Here is an 18,158-nt window from a genome sequence, read left to right as displayed (position 1 = left end):
ATATATTTCCTTGGTGATGTAACAGAAATAACTTCTCCCTTATGTTCTGAAAGATGTCAGCATGTCCAAACATCATGCTATGAGATATTTAACAAAAATTATTACAGTCCCTGATATTTGAATCAGTACATGCTAATCTTATACATACAAAAAAGGTCTCTTAACAAGTTTCCTTTGCTGCCAGAGGGATGTTCTCTACCAAAAGAAAAAGAAAAGGAAATGTCAGACAATTTCCAATATAACATATGCAGAATATTAACACAGCTCCATAAATGGAAATTTCATCCCACAGGAAATGCCAACATTTCAACATTCATTTTGGCTCTACGTTGAAATGAAATACTCAGATGTACCAATATTCAGGTAGACTGAACGTTCTGCTTTGGTAAGTGTCATTTGATAGATGAATACTTTCCCCCACCCAGCCACCATGAAAACCTGGCTTATTTTCTCTCACTAAAATGACATTTCTAACTGGAATAAATTTGATTGGGATATCTTGATTGTTTCCATGAAACAGGAACCACATTGACCCAAAGAAAGGTGTGTGTGTGTGTTAACTACATGTGGTATAATTTACATTCCTTATATTTTTTAATGTCCTGATGGTTAAAATCAAAGCATTTCTCAAGGAGTAGCCAATAACTATTTTATTTAAGAACAGTGTGTGCTTACTAAGTTGCTATTACATTGTTTAGCGACATAGTGTCAGCAAGTGCCTCTCTTGCTATCATGTCTTGATAATGTCTCATCTTAATGGGGTACTTGACTGCTGTGAGAAGATACATCCAACAGTAGGCAGACCATAATTCCCTAATGGAACAAACAGTTTTAGTGGCTGCCATGTATAGACCATTAGGTATGCCTTTTAGTCACTTGTGAAGTACCAATTTAAGAAGGGATGGTATGGTTACATGCCACACCCAATCACCCCCAAGTGGTAGAAAGATTCCAGGGGGTTCCAGGCACTCATGTAGGGTTTGTGTTTCCGTCAGAAATTAGGCACAGCAGAGACTGCATTGTCTTTATGAAATATAGATTATTTACACATATTTAAACCTGCATCTAGATGGAGAGGGTTCAGGGAATTCATATCACAGGAGAGTCATTTGTTGTCCTCCAAAGAGTAACCAGCTCAGACCCACAAGCAGATGAATCAGCCATGCTGCCTCTGCCTCATGGTGAAGATGTCTTCTTTTTCAGTGCCACATGACATTCTGCCCACTTCCTCCTTCTTCCCAGCACCACTTGCAGAAACAACTCCCCCCTTTCACTTTCTGCATTGGCCACTGTCACCCAGGCGACCTTTGTTTTCCAAGCCTATTGCAAAGCACTCACATTTCCCCCCGCAGCCCACATCATGGCCCACTGTAACCTTGGCAACTCGTTTGTGCAATATTTGAGGGGTGAAGTTATCAACTCTGAGGAGATGCAGTAGGGAAGGGTTTTAGCCTCAACATCAACTCTAGGTGACTTCACTCCCACAGATGCCCAAATGTACAGGGAGGTCAGCTTCCAAACATCTCCACAACATGATAAGCTTGTGTTCTGTTAGCATAATCTTCAGAGACCAAGGACTCTAGCCTGGAAGCCATAACAGAACCACAGTTCCCCTGGTGTCATTGGCGCCAATAGTTAATAGATCTTCCTTCTGTGGAGTTGGATCTAGCCACCCATAGTCAGCTGCTGCTTTGTTTATGCTTCAGTAAGTTATCTGTGGCTGAAGCATCATTTGAGTCTGCTGTGCTTGTATGTGACTCTCCAACCTGAGCTCCAGTTGGAGCTATCCTAGATCTGGACTCTTGCTACCACTCAATATTTCTGTGCAACCATCATCTGGAACAGAACAAATTGGGACTCTTAATTCCATAATGGATTTTGAAATAATTCCCATTTGAGACACTTGACCATTAAGTAATTTTGATGCCATCTAAATCCTATATGTTTATCTCTACTATTAATTACTTGCCAAGTTTCTCACTGTGACTGTGCATTTCTCTGTGTTTTTGCTTCTCATGTTTCAAACAAGGGATACACTAGAGATGTACTTTTGGCTCTGCAAAGGGCCACATGATATATGCTGTGTAACCCTATGCATTTCTATTCAGTATGTCCCATTGAACATATGTATAGGATTTCAACCTTTAAGAATCCCCTCACCCAAAGTAAGCTTCCCCCCCTCTTTTCCTGATTTTTCTTCTTCTTTTTGTATTCTATTACTTTTGCTCTTGAATAATTTTTGAATTTCTCACACTGACAAGTGCTGCTGAGCCAGCTGTGCTTGGCTAGTTTTGTTTCCCATCACCCTTTATTCCCAATCAATAAAGCATATGTGGATTTTTTGAAACCCAGCTTGAAACATGAAGCCTTGCTTCTACCTGTGTGAATAATACTCCAAATGGCTGCCATCTCACTGGAAGGGGAAATGTCAAAATGAAGTAAACACATTCTATGCCTTGAAAAGAAGACAAGAAAAATGAATTACCTTGGTTTCCCTTTTCTCTCCCTCTCCCCTTCTCTCTCATATATATATATATATATATATATATATATATATATATATATGCGCACACTCATGTGGGCGCACACACATATGCACAGCCATTAACTCATCTGAATCTGTTCAGTGGCACCCTAGGTAAATATTAAAACATATCCTGGGTGTCAGAGCCTTAACTTGGGTGTGGGCAGGGGGCACTGGGCAGCGTGGGGCTTGCGTCTGCCAGCCACCTCCCCCTGAACAGCTCAACAGCTATGGGGGAGACAGCGTGTGGACTCCTTGGAGGCTCTGCACTGCTCGAAAAAGCAACACAGGCCTGCAGAGCCGTGGAGTGGAATGGGGCTTAGGCGCTGGGATTCTGGCACACCCTGCCCTATCCCGCCCTACAGGCCCCTTGCCCCCCCCTTTACATGGCACGTACACTCCACCCAGGCACCCAAGCGGCTAGCTATGCCGCTACTGGGTGTTTCAAATATGTACTAGCAGGATCTGTGCACTGTTAAAAGCTGAAATGACTATGACATCGATACTGAAAACTTTTAACACAAAATTTGATTGGACTAGAAAAAAATGGTTGCAAAAAGGGCCAGAAGTTGTATCAAAGTCTGAAATCTGAAACTCAGGTTTTGAATTTGTGGATTTGTTTTTCAAGTGTCAAAAAAGCATCTCTCTCACACACACACCAATCACAAAAGCGTCCCTTAAAAATAATATTTGTATATGAGCTCTTTCTCTTTCAGTGTTCATTGTTCCTTCTTTGTTAGGTTTTATTACACCAGAGGGAAGGGGGTTCGACTCTTTGCCCCAAACTCAACTTTCTCTGCATCTTTCTTGTGATGAGAAAGAGACAAAAAATGGAAATGGAACTCTAGGATATGAACCATTTCCCTTATCCACCAGGGCCCAAGATGGCATTCTAAAAGCCCATTAAAGCTTTTGCACCAATAATGTTTTTAGGTGCCATAAGACTCTTCCCTGTGTTTTCTGCATCACACTAAAAGAACTGGCCTTCTGGAAAGATAATAATGTAATCAAAACAACCCTTCATGTACAGTCAACTTTAGGCTCTAAATTTCTTGATTTTTTTTTAAAAAAGCTATATTTGCACACAAGAAAAACTGTAGTATTCTTTTCTTTTGGTACCATATCAGTAAATATGTATTTTTAACAAGAGGAAAATGAGCCATCTGTCATCCCAGAACACCACAGCAGGGACTTTATTAGTCTGTCAACAGTGGGGCCTGTCAAATTCAGTTCTTCAATAGCACAGATTTCATTTCTTTTTGGCATTTAACATGACAATTGTATTAGGAGGGTGAGCATGACAGTCACTTCTGTTAAGTTCACCGCCTGCCTTTTAATGGTTCTGCTATGAGAGCAACAAGAAGGGAGGGAGAAACCTTCCTTCCACTCCTTATTCCTTTATTTGTTGTTACTGAAAATGGCATTTCATCCAGCACCCATTATTACAAAGATGCCTGATTATGCCTGTCAGAGTAGGCAGATAAACATTGTCAGTGACATTCAGCCACAGGGGAAGGAATCTATCTGGATGTAAGGAACCCCGGGCAGAGAAATAAGGGGACATGGGCATGAAGGGCTTTGAAATAATGGGGAATTTCTGCACTGGATTCACAAGCTAGCATGAATGTCGTGTAAGGACTTAATGAAAGGTATTACATAAGCTGAACAGTGAAGTGAATGGTGGTAGTGAGAAGGCTGGGCATGTTTGTCAGTGGAAGGCCATAGAGGAGACAGTTGCGGTACTCAAGCAGGAGATGACCAAAGTGTTAGAGTTTTCTCAGCAACAGCAGCAGCAAGGTGCAGATGAAGATTTCTAGCTTTGTAATCTTGTTGTGTAGGAAGAAGTAGCATGTGGGACCAAATATGAGGAGAAACTGAGAGGGAGGAGACAAACACCTGGCCAGTGCTTTGAGCCTAACCTAGAAGGTGGGTCACGATGTCATTCAGGGAAATCGAGAGTATATGAGGAGCAGCATGCTCAGGGGAGAAATGTGAGAATGTCACAAACTGTGAGTTTGCCAATCCCATTCAGCCCTCAGAATACTGTCACTGGTTTATGGTGAAAATGACATTTTAAATGAGCTATTGCTGTTGGGTAGGCATCACTACTGAGCTAATGGTGTTGACAAATTGTCACCCTCTGCTGAGTATTTCTTTCTTGTTCCACACCTTATTGCAATGCTGTCACAGATGTCTCTCTTATATTTTCCTTCATCCCTTCCCTAGCACTGATTGGCTTACATGATTGCAACCCAGTATCTTATTAATGGGTTATGCCCAATTAAATAATACATAAAATATATCAGTTTAAATAAATAGCTTTATATTACTCATGTTTATTATTTTCACTGTATTTACTCTGAATATGACTTAGTTGGATATACCCTGTTGCATTGCTTGACCATCACTGATGGAATGAAGGTTAGTTCTGGAGGCCCTATCTGGTGCAAAATTCAGTGACTAGCCTGCTTGTGGAGGCAGAATTACTGCCAGCATATAATATCCTGCTTCCGGTATTTGCACTGGCTGTCATTCTGCTCCTGGACTCCAAGTCCAAGGTATTGCTACTAACTTATATGTCCCTATACAACTCTATACAACTTCTGACCAAGTTACTAAGCCTTATCCCTTAAACACCCAATAGATCACTGTGTTCTGGGGAAGGGTTTCTCCTGCAAGCTTGAAAAAGATCAGAAGTCCCTGTTCTGTGGCATAGTGTTTCTATTGAGATATGAAGGTGCCCACTATCTTCACTTTCCAGAAACAATTGAAGACATTTTTCTTCAAACAGGCTTTCCCAGCTGGATAAAGGGGTCTTTGCCACAAGATTCTGCTTGTTAGGGTTTGAGTTTTGTTTTCAATGCATTTTTTGTGTGTGCTTAAAAAAATAAATATGTGGAAATCAGCACAAAATGGTGGTTTATAAGGTGATTGATAGATCAATAATCATAATCAATACAGTGAAGAAGAGCCAAATTTCAAATTTTAACAACCAGATGCTATCTACACCACTGGAAAAAATAAGTTGTAGCTCCGACAAACAAAAAAAGAAAGAAAAAAGAAAAAAGAGACAGAAGAAGATTAAGAGGAAGTTTAGACATTCACAAAGAAAATTGGGTATTGTTCACACATTGTGTTACTACCGCAGGTGTAAAGTCCTGAATCTCTTGTTTTAGCATGGCAGCCACCCACATACTGACGTGTGGGAGGGACCACATGTTATTCCTGAATGGCTCTGAAAAAACATCCTAAACCACACATTCTCATTGCCTCTGGCTATCATAGCCACATGATACTGTATTTCTGGTGCCAGAAAACTAATTAAGGAAATCAAAGATAAGGAAGTGAAATATGGGCCCACAATGTTATATTTTGAGAGTGTGAATATTTTAAAAAAACAACAACATGAAAAGGGATCAGTTCCTTCATTTCATCTCTGTTTTTATCTCTTTGAAAACAATTATGTTTCTCTGGGAGAGTGTTATGCCATTTTAAGCCCAGTGCGTACGTTACACTCTGCTTTGGTTTTCAGGATGTGGATTCCCCCACCGTTGGTTTGTGTGATAGCCTCCAAAGGACTCTTGTTGGCAATAATGCTTCATTATACCATCTGCCTGCATTCCTAATGAGTGACTTCACATCTTTCATTCATATTTCAAAGAAATCATATGATTTTGCTCTAGCAAGCAAAAATTATTAATAGGCCAGTGATGTAGAGCAGGTTCTAGAAACATCCATAACCCACAGCCAATTCAGTATATACATTTCTGTTTAATTATTTTTCTGCCCTGTATCTGTCAATGCAATATAAGAGGTATATTTAACAAGGCCCCTAAGTGGCAACATAAGGTGTCCTTTAGTGAAAACATTCACAGATTCAATAAGTGAACTGTATGAGAATTGCCAATTTTACATACTTCCCACCACTCTCTCTCTGATGTACATCCCCTCTGTGTGTGGGAAAGAGCCATAGATCATTGCCAGAGTACATGCTGTGCATGGAAAAGGTCCTATGATCAAACTTCAGCATCTCTCAGTAGAGGTAGGAAAGAGACATGTCTGAAGACCTGGAGTGCTGCAGCCAGTTGGTATAAACTTGCTACACCAAGACAGAAGGACTAATTGATCTGGCAGCTTCATATGTCCAGATTTAACCCAGATTTACGGAAGCCTTCTTGGTTTCTGATTTAATCCCAGAATGTCCCATATTTCCTTAGGACGTCCTTGTTTCCCTCTGAGAAATTTTGTAAGGTATGGAGTTATGCAACCCCCAAGCCAATGAGATAAGTAACTATACAGTGGTGCCTCGCAAGACGAAAAGAATCCGTTCCGCGAGTCTCTTCGTCTTGCGGTTTTTTCATCTTGCGAATCAAGCCCATTAGCGGCTTAGCGGATTAGCCCTATTAGCGGCTTAGCGGATCAGCTGATAAGTGGCTTAGCGGCTTAGCGGATCAGCTGTTAAGCGGCTTAGCGGCTTAGCGGATCAGCTGTTAAGCGGCTTAGCGGATCAGCTGATAAGCGGCTTAGCGGATCAGCTGTTAAGCGGCTTAGCGGATCAGCTGATAAGCAGCTTAGCGGCTTGGGAAAAGGGGGGGGGAAGGGGAAAAAACCCGCAGGAACTCGCAAGACATTTTCGTCTTGCGAAGCAAGCCCATAGGAAATTCGTTTTGCGAAGCACCTCCAAAACGGAAAACCCTTTCGTCTAGCGGGTTTTCCGTCTTGTGAGGCATTCGTCTTGCAGGGCACCACGGTACAACCTTTGGAAGACATCTGAAGGCAGCCCTGTATAGTTTTATTATGTTTTTATATATGTTTTGAAGCCGTCTAGACTGGCTGGGTCTAGACAGATAGGTGGGGTATAAATAATAAAATTGTTGTTGCTGCTGCTGTTGATAATTTCCATCAGAGAAATGTTGGAAGGTATGAAAATGCTACTACCAGATTAGTTCTTTCTTTTGCCATGTGAAGCTTCATTAGAGCAAGTGGTGAGACAGAACTAAATGTTGCTATTTTCCTTGAGCCTCAAGTTCCTCTGAACTTACAACTCTTCCTATCTCATTGATGACTCGTTTTATGTCTCCCTCCAATCCCCAAACCGCCACATCTAGCAGTGTAAACAATTCTCCACTGTGTGCTAATTTCCAAATTTGTTTTTAGCATTTCTTGCCTCAAGGCTGCTAACCACAACAATAAAGCCATGTATTAACAATTAAACACATTATTTAAAATGTAGCACCAATGCAGAAGGAAATAAAAATACGACTGCAAAAAAAACAACCAGATGTTAAAACCCAGAATTACAAATGAAAATGGTTTCCTAAAGATGTAGTCTTGAACCAACTTCTGAAAGGACATGAATGAAGCAGTAAGCTGGTCTTTCCTTCAAAGGGAGGTCCAGAACATAGGCATAAACCACATGGAAGGTCTGCTCCATGTTGCCAACTGTACACTTTTCTGGGGAATTTGGGACATCTAGGAAGGGCTCCCTAGATAAGCAGGCTCATACCTTAAAGCCAGTGATGCTTAATTTTGAAGAAATCAGTGGTAGCCACAGGAAAAAACCGACTTGGGACACAGCAGGATGACCCTGACTAAAGGTCATCTTTTGATTCAAAAACATACATGAAGTAAATCGAACCCTGATGCTTCCAGTTAATATGCTGACTGTAAATGATTTTGTCCCAACTACTGTGTCAAGCAAAATTGCTCTCTTTGCTGAACCAGTTCCATAAGATCAGGAAGCATATACAGTGGTACCTCGGGTTACATACACTTCAGGTTACAGACTCCGCTAACCCAGAAATAGTGCTTCAGGTTAAGAACTTTGCTTCAGGATGAGAACAGAAATCGTGCTCCGGCGGTGTGGCAGCAGCAGGAGGCCCCATTAGCTAAAGTGGTGCTTCAGGTTAAGAACAGTTTCAGGTTAAGTACGGACCTCCGGAATGAATGAAGTACTTAACCCAAGGTACCACTGTGTGTGTGTGTGTGTGTGTGTGTGTGTGTGTGTGTATAAACACTACAAAATCATTAGTTGGTTAGTGAAAAGCAGGACTGTTCATTACTAACATTCTTTAACCATTTAGCAGTGTTATTTAGATTTGATCATCTATTTGAAAAGACCTGTTTACTTCAGTTACACAGAAAGAAAGCTACTAGGAAAAGTAGCATAGTATACCTCGAGGGGTTTATGTTTCGCCAGACATGCTACACCAGTAAAATCCTGGGGATTTGTGTGTAAACATCTTATCATTTTTCCCAGTCAAAATTACTACACAAATGAAAGCCGCCACCACCACAATATTATGGTATGAAGCAGCTAATCTATTAACTGCATGATTTTGATAGCCAGGGGAATCACTGCATTTTTGGAGCCAGGAGCAAAATAAATGGGAATCTTATGATGTCCCACTAGCCTCTCATAATCTGTGCTAGCATGCAACTTCTACACAAAGTTCTAGTATGACTGTTGGATGTGAAATGTGGAAAATTGCAGAGAAGAAATTTGACATTGAAACATCCAATAATGACCCCCAATGCAAATGTTATATGTCGTAATTAGCACCAATAAGCTTTTATTCTTTTTATTACAAGAGGGCAAGCATCTGTGTTTGCTTTCATTCTTGCAAGACGTTTCCAAAATATTTTCATCTCCTATGGAAGGAAAACATCTTGATCAATTCGCTATGTGTGGCAGTGTGTGCATTTTAGCATTTAACTAGGGGGAAATATAGGAAGCATGCTATTATGGCTAATGAAATCAAATTAATATAGTATGGTAACAACTGATTTCATCTTAGTTATGTGGAATCAAGGGACATATGTATATAATATATGTAGGCAGAGTTGGAATTTTGGATTGGTGAAAGGAGACAATGCACAGAATCCATGGATCAGAAAAAGGAAATACATCAATATTCCAGTATATAGCAGTTTACTGTCCATCACTTTTAGCTTGTACTCAAGGACTTTATCTCTTAAACCATTATTTACTATGTAATCTAAATAATGTCTACTCAGGAGTAAGTCCAGAATTTCCCAGACATATCTGGGATTTGCCCATCAGAAATAGCATCCGGGTGGAATTTCTGAAGATTGGCAAAAATGTTTTTTGGGGGGGGAATTCCTGGAAGTGTTGAGTTTTTGGTGACTTAATTTTGATTTTTTAAAAAAAAGATATTTATTAAATTTTCCAATTTTTTAAACAAACAAATTTTTTGTTTGTTTTTGTTTGCTTAATTTTGAATTTTGGAGGGAGATCTTGCAAAAAAAAGGTCAACAACCTCACTTTTTGAAACATGGCAACCCAAATTGAATTAAATTGGTATAGGATTGAAGCCTTAATTGACTCCTGCTTGTTTCCTAACAGTTTCTCCTCATCCGTCTCCCTTTTCAAATTCTAGCACCATCTTCAGGATTATTATATGTGACAAAAATTGACTGCTCTTGAATGATAGCATCTTGATTTAATGAAAGAAAACAACACAGCCAGTTTCTCTGTGAGGGCTGCATTCCTACTGAAGATCTCCAGCAAACAGAGCCCAATTAAAGACTGTTGAGTTTGCTTCCACTTAAACAGGACAATCTGTGGGTAGTTTAAAATGGCACAGAAATGCTTGGTGGTTGCTTATAATCTCACTGTGCGACAGCCACTTCTGTGTATGAAGACAGATTTGTATACTGAATGGGCATGTAGTTGCCATACCCTTGCTAGCTAATTCACAGTGAATCTGAGTACTGTCAGGTCAGCTTTACTCCTTAGGCTTCCACTACAGATAACCAGCTCCCTGCATAGTTTCAGCTGCCATGCAGTGAGATAGGCAGTTGCTGCACAGCACTAAATTGTCCCAAACTACCTGAGCTATTATTTTGATGTGTATACTGCAAATATCTATTTCTCTTCCTTTCAGCTATTTATGAGAAGTCATGTGAAGCCTATCGGCACCAAGGGAAAACGTCTGGTTTCTTCCACATAGATTCTGATGCAAGTGGTCCACTTCCACCGCTTTTAGTCTACTGTAATATAACTGGTAAGAACATCACATCATCTCATCTGCATTTAGCACTGGTCATAATTATAATTATAATCTTTTCGTTATAAAATATGTGGCCTAAAATTTATTGGAGCTTCAAATGTGACACACACACACACACACACACCATGAAAGAGTTGTCATAAGCAAAGTGCAGTTTTAGGTCTTTTCTCTTCTGAAACGAGCTTCAGATGTTGTCTGGATTTGTTGCACCAAACTTCGCACACAGAATTGTAAGCACAACTTACTCAGTCTTATTTGACTTAAAGGTGTGGTAAAAGCTTTGTTTATAGTTTCACTTGTAAGGAAAATATGTGGTAAGAGATTATCATACCTTCTTTCCCTTGGTTTTTTTCTAGTCTCTTTTCCCTCCCTACTTCCTATGTTTCCTTTTCTTTACCCCTAGATTCAAGGTGGAGTTTAGGGAGAGAGAAAATTGAGGCACACAATAAAAAACTTTAACCCAATTTTTTTTTTAAGCAGAGGTTAGGGTCAGTAGACTTATTTCTTAACCCATGTATACATGCACAACAGCTGGAAGGGATTCTCCTAGGGTAAAGTAGAGCCCTGTTCTCCCTCCCTTTCCCAGCAGATTGTGCACATGGTGCATTTCAGCCCATTATGTGGAGGTGCAGAGTGCTCCCATCTCATATTGCTGTCCATTCTTCCCTGTGCTCAGTCAAAGAATGCAGGCCTGCATTCCTTGATGGAGCAGAGGGAAAGGGCAGGACAGGATATGGGAAGCACACATGGCCATTCATATCTTGTAATGGCCTGGTGCTTGAGGAGCAAGGAATTGTGGAGGTGAGGTGGAGAATACAGATCTCTGTTATCTTCTCTGAAGACCCCTTCACAGATGGAGTGGGCTGGAATGAGGCATTCACTTGTATCCCAAAAATGTGTAATAGACAATTGAATAGACAGCAAACACATCCAGTTGCAGCAAGGCAAACAATAATGTTGGTAAGCATTAATACAAAAGCGACCTTTGGGTCAGCCTAATATGATATGGATTGTTCCCTCTGTGTTTAGAACTTCAGGGATGCTACTGATAATTTGGCTTATTACTAAATCTATAGCCCTTCACTCCATGTCTTGCACTGGCTTGTTAACTGCTACTATATACTGAAGAATGTTTAAAATGAACCTTCCACACACCCCAAGGGGACTATGTTTTAACCTCAGTGTCTGAACTATTTGGTTACAATACCCAAAGTCATTCTGCTGCTATGTTTCTCCCAGTGTTGCAGTTTTGTCATACTCTCAGACCCCAGGCCAAAAAATCAATAGCACTTAGAAGTTGGTATGACAAGATCAATGCTTAATTTTAACTTGGCCAGGTATTTATCCATTATTGAAAGCCTTGTTGTTGTTGTTGTCTTTGAGAAAGTTGAGAGCGGGAGCAATGCGGATCCTTTTTTCTTTTGCAACTGCCAGTGATCAAAAAGTCTGTTTGGAGAGTACCACCACCATAAAGAGAATAAGAACTGACTTATGAGGTCTCTTACCTCATAATAGAAAGCTCTCTTGGTGTGAGCTTTCTATTTAGTGGACTGTAGTGCCAATGGTGGTCCTCTTTTCCTTATTTTCCAAGGAAAGCAGAAATAATCCACATAAAATAGTTGTGTGTGAAACATCAAAGCTGGGCAATAAAATGAATGGGCCTTGTGAATGCTGTGTACAGGTGTGTCCCAGGTGGAATCATGTGTGATCAGAACAGTGCTTAAATTCCCACTGGGTATGAATCCATTAAAAGTAAGGCTAAATTTACCATTTAGGGATACAAGAAGAGCACATATTCCATCTCCAGCAGCCTTCACCCTCCTGTTGCTTTTCAGAAGTCTTGGATGATAACTCCCATCGGCCTCAGCCGTCACAGCTGTGCCATCTGGAGCTGATGGAATTTGCCATCCTAAACAGCTGGAGGGCACTATATTGGTGAAGGCTGATAGACAAAGGGGGGAGGTCTCCGGACCTTTTTTATATAAATCACACATCCCAGAATTTACCGTATTTTTCGCTCTATAACACGCACCCGACCATAACACGCACGTAGTTTTTAGAGGAGGAAAATCCGTAGGCATGCCACCTGTAGGCATTCCCTCCATAACACGCACAGACATTTCCCTTTACTTTTTAGGAGGAAAAAAGTGAGTGTTATGGTGCAAAAAATACGGTACTTGGATTTCATTTACCCAAGTGGCTCATTTAAAGGGGCTATATATTTAAAGGAGAATGAATGAAGTTGAATGAAACCAGTGAACGAAAAGGGCGAAAGGAAGAGGCTGAGATGCTATCTTAGTTTACGCAGTACTTGGCTGCTGTTGAGAAAGATGCAATGTGAGTCAGCAATATGTTTCATCAACATTCTGGCAAATAATAGGGACTCTGCTGTCATTCAGCTTGTTCTTTCTAGGACATTTCTTTGTCCTACCTGGCAATTTGAGCAGCAGACTTATTCAGCAAAAGAAGTTAACAGCAGCACATAATGAATAGTAGACGTATTTGGGCAATTTTTCACCACAGTGTTTTGGGACCAAATAGAGGTGTGGAAACACTCTCTTCCAGCGCCAACCCCCAGAAGCTCCTGATCCTGGTACAGAAGTTCAGTTCATTAAGGAATCCTCCTCTGCCAGCCTCTGTATATAAGACAGTACATCCTTTCATGTTCTTACTGACCAATGGAACATGTAGGCTGTTTGCTGGAAATAAACGAACCAACAGAATGTAACTCTCTATCTGGAGAGTTTCCTACTTGAAGTACTGGTTTGAGAGCCATAGTGGACAGCATGGAGGGGCACTGCTGCTCACCTGACCCTGGTTGGTTGCCTCACTGCTGCTATTTACTGAGTGATGCAGGGAGGGAAGGAGTGTGGAGGTTGATATAATACAAACACACTGGCAGAAGCACTGGTTTCCACCATGATGACCTCGCTTGCCCCTCACCCCTGTCCCTGCCCCTGTACTCCCAGAAGGCAGCAGTGATACAACCAACTAGAGGTCATGTAAGTGGCACTGCCCACTACGGTTTGGGAGAAATATATTATACAAATGACTATTTTTTATTACCCTTCCTCCAGAGACATTCACATCAGGAGTAGTAATAGGTTGCTAGACTTGAACATCATTGGCCATTGGCCATGCATATTTGAATGCTGCCTATCCACAGTCCAAACCATACTAAGGGAGGCTTACAACATGGATATATATATATATATATCAACACACATGCACAAATAAACAATAAATAAAAATATGCAACCAAACTGAACAATTTCCACATAAATCATAACAAAATCTAAAATAAATATACAAAAACAATGGCAGCAACAACACCTTCCCCAATAACACACCCCCAGCCCAAGAGTCTGTTCCAGCTTTTGTAGCTGGAGTCAGTCAGAGCTCCGTCCTCCCAGACCAGGTGGAAAAAGGCTTGCAACAATGGCATACATAGTTCTCAAAAACATGTGAGATAGGAAGTCATGCTGAGAGACAATGACTAGACCAAGGTTGCCCAGTGAGCTACAGGACTGAATGACGATTTGAACCCAGGTTTTCCTGCTTCTAGTACAACATCTGTCTTATGTAACCATACCTAAGCTAAATGGGGAAAGTGAGTAATTGCAGGAAACTGAAGCTGACATGATGAGGTTCTGGTCTTTCCCCCCATCTCTCTGCACTCCCATGCTTTTTCCACAGTACCTTGATTTTGTAGCTGGCAGCTCATTATCACATCAGAGTGTTTGCTGTATGCCCAGTCACAAACCTCTATAAGGAGAAGACCTGGGCAGCATTGCTAGGCACCATGGAACAAATGTGCTGCATCAGCTCACAGAGCACTTTTTTCCTCTTGCTCCTGTAGTACTTACCATATGTTTGGCTTGTTTGAAATTTAATCAGTCTGAATAATCTTGTTCAGTGACAAACATCCTAAATCACAGGAAAATGATTTTGTTTCCAGGAGCAAATCATTCTCCATAGGGATATTTCAAACTAGACAAATAAAAAATGAGAACTAGATGGGAACTTCTGCGGTTGGGTGGGACAAAATTCTCTTATTTTTTGCCTGGTTTAATTTATATGCTGTCAGAGTCAATGCAGGCTATTCAGAACATGATGGAACCGTGGAAAGATTTAAGGTATCTTCCTGTTTTAGAGAATATGTAAGCACTCATATATATAGATATTATTTGGTGTGTTCTTCTATTTCTTTTTCCTCCTCTCATACCTACAGTTTTGGGAGGTTATATCCTCATGAATTTGGTTTTCCTGGGCATAGATTGTCCTGCCAAGAGCAAAGTGGATTCCCTGCTTTACCAATTTTGTGAGCTTTTTCACCCTTCTAGACTCAATCTGCCTTCTAGCACCCCCAGCCACTGGGTCCACACTGCAATGTGTGCAAAAAGTATTGAATACAGCCATGTATATGCAACCTACAGCTCTCTGAAAAATTCTGTAAACTGGAGTATTCATTTAACTTGGGCATGGGAAATTAGAATAGAACAAGACATCCTAAACTAACACACATGGAAAACATAATAGAACCAAGTAGCAGTTCATCACAAAGATGGAAAAAAATGAGAGAGCAGTCACTTCCACAAATCCAGTGGGAATAAATTATAATCCTTTTCTTGAGGGTATTAAATGTGCCCATGTATCTTGCCTGGGCTGTTCTTCCATGAGATGTGCCCCTCCCTTTCAGCTTTTTCATGCCACCCAAGTGGGGGCCTGCCCTACATTTTAGAGTCTTTGTTCTTGAAATATTGTCACATGTAAAAGAAGCAATCACTTGGCTGCCCAGAGATAAATAACTTTGACTTACACTTTCAAAGCGATTATATTCTAAGAGGTGGCGCATTCATTCTCTAGTCAGCCTTGAGTTTCTTCTGTAATCTAATTTATCATAGAATTTCAGAGTCGGAAGTAACCCCAAGGGTCGACTAGTCCAATTCCCTGCAATTCAGGAATTTGTCCCATCAGGTTTTTTTGCCTGGGTGAAGCCTCCAGAGGGGTGCCATTGAGATTTGCACTGTGTGTGTATGTGTGTATGTGTGTACACAAATGTGGGGGGGAGGGGTGCCAAACTGGGTCTTTGACCTGGGTGAAATAAAGCCTAGTTTTGCCCCTGGCAGGAGCAGCTGTGTAAGGCATTCACGACTTCTTCCAGCCCCTGGTAAGGTTGATTCCGGTAGAAGTTTTGGAAAGCATTGTAGGGGATGGGAATTATGTGACCCACACAGTGCAACAGCAACTACAGCTCTCATCAGTCCCAGCCAGCATGGCCATTGATCAGGAAGTCTATATGTAGATTATTTGCAGGCTTAATTTTGGAACAATGGCATCTCTAATCTTTGAGATTGTCCTGAATCCAAGACCAGTAGAAACTTGGGCGTTTCAGTTCAAAGCATTGTAAATTTAAACAGGGAAAACAGGTAGAGAAAAACAGGACTCCCCATTGCCGTCTGGTGGCACGATATTGTATCACATATATGTAAATCACTTTTTCTTTACCAGTCTAGCTGAATCTTTGCAAGCTACTCACCAAGATCAATTTGGCGATAATCAATATCTTAAGCTCATGAGACAGAATAATTTTTGGTTTGGTTTTTTTTGTTGTTTTTGCTATATCTTGCCGTCTAAATAAAACTGTACAGACTATCTTTTTTTAACCTGCTTTATGCTTGTAGAAACACCTTCTGCTCACTGAGCTAAATACAGATTCAAGAATCCAGGCCGGATTCTTAGACCTCTCTGAGTTTTCTGGAAACTTTTGCTTGTTTTTAGGCGACACCCTGGTACTGGCAGCTTGATAGTATTTATTATTTGCTCCCCGATTGTGTCTCTCTGCAGTCTTGGGCTATGCAAATTTATTCATGAGAGCAGTTCTCATGTTTTTAAAAAGACAGCATTTGAGCACACACCATATGTGCCTAGAATGCAGAAAGCAGCTAGCTCCTTGCAAATGCTGGTTATCCTATCCCACGCTGAGTACAGAATGGAGGGGAAAGAGAAGCTTCATCAGCTTGAAGAGCGAAGGAAAAATTAGGAAAGGCACAAAAAAGAGAGGAATTGTTCTGTCCCGTCCCCTGGCAACACATGATGCAGCAACATGATGCCAGATTTCTTAGGACTACAACTCCTGTCATTTCTAACTAGTGCCCATTCTGCCTGCCGCTTATGAGAGCTGGTGTCCAGCTGCATCTGAAGAGCATCACCAAAGCATTCAACATTTCTCAGATGAAAAAAGGGATATTCTGTTCAAAATCAGGAAGCTTCTCCAGTGTTTGCTCTCACCTCACACATTTGCGCATATACATCTGTCACCTTGAACCAATTAAACTTTGAGTCCCTGTCAGGAAAGAAGGCGGGAAATAATCACAATAATAAAAATAATAATAATGTGAGAATGGTCAGGAATATATCAAAGAGTAAATCCTATTGAACTCAGTGGGACTTACTTCTGAGTAAAAATGTTTAGGATTGCAGTGTAAGGCTGCACAGTCTATACCCAATTACCTGGGAGCAAACTCTATTGAAAACAATGGGGCTTACTTCTGAGCAGACAGCGTAAGACTCAATTAACAATAAAGGAATAAACAATCCATGTGTTTCCTAAAAAATAAGACAAAAATGGTTGGCTGCTGAAGCATTGTAATTAAAGAATTTAAAGCGAATTGGTTACATTTTTCTTCAGAATTATAGAAAGGGCTTTGTATGTCAGCTTCACCATTTCTTTCGTTTGGTGCAGTTGTTTTGTTTTCTGTGTAAACAGGACTCCGTTTTTTGCACCTACACACACAAACACAGCAAAGGCTCATCTTTCCGAAAAGGACAGGATGTGGAGGGTCTGATCTCTCCACCACTTTTAATTGTCCTCCAAGACATGGAGGGGAGGAAACAGGAAAACTGGAACATTCTGGAATCAAATCAGAAACTGGAATGGCTTCTATAATTCCAGGACTATCCCTGGAAACCTGGGAAACTTGGAGGGTACGCACCACTTTGGCTAACCTTTACATAATGTAAGAAATAGGCTTTTGCATATGAGATATAAAAAAAGGATACTTCAAGTTCTCCTTTTTTCCAACCTTATGTTCAGTTTATGTTTCTGTATCAGTTTGTATTTCTTTTTTAAGTCCTAATGAAAAATAATCATCATTTTAGTGGACATTTTTCCTAATCTATGGATTTTACATGCAGTTCTGCCGAATGTACACATTTTTTTGCAAGTTTCCCCTAATGTGCACTTCCATGTGTTTATCTTCACTATTATATGCATTTTAAGGCACCCTTTCCCCTTCATCTTTTGGGTGCATAACTAAATTGCAAAATTTGAAGAAGACTGAATTTCAAAGTTTAGCTGTTTTAGGTTCAAATGCTCTTTCTGGATTTGCACATTATGTAAGTTCAAATCCAGAAAGAGCACAACACAGGTGCCACTGTGGCCTAAACCATTGAGCCTAGGGTTTGCCGATCGGAAGGTCGGCAGTTCAAATCCCCACAATGGGGTGAGCTCCCGTTGCTCGGTCCCTGCTCCTGCCAACCTAGCAGTTTGAAAGCACACCAAAGTGCAAGTAGATAAATAGGTACCGCTCTGGCGGGAA

The 18,158-nt window shown here is 40.7% G+C and overlaps 1 protein-coding gene across 4 annotated transcripts in view; it reads left to right on the top strand.

Moving 5' to 3' along the window:
- Positions 1-18,158, top strand: part of CNTNAP5 (contactin associated protein family member 5) — a 312,663-nt gene that overhangs the window by 195,055 nt on the left and 99,450 nt on the right. For all 4 annotated transcript variants that reach the window (XM_053402908.1, XM_053402895.1, XM_053402900.1 and 1 more), the window contains one exon: positions 10,432-10,551. In XM_053402908.1, the coding sequence (XP_053258883.1) occupies positions 10,432-10,551 (120 nt within the window). The remainder of the gene's footprint in view (positions 1-10,431; positions 10,552-18,158) is intronic.

The sequence above is a fragment of the Podarcis raffonei genome, chromosome 1 (assembly GCF_027172205.1).
Source record: "Podarcis raffonei isolate rPodRaf1 chromosome 1, rPodRaf1.pri, whole genome shotgun sequence".
Classification (NCBI taxonomy): domain Eukaryota; kingdom Metazoa; phylum Chordata; class Lepidosauria; order Squamata; family Lacertidae; genus Podarcis; species Podarcis raffonei.
The sequence above is the reverse complement of the archived record's forward strand: the minus strand, read 5'-3'. Positions and strand labels throughout refer to the sequence as shown.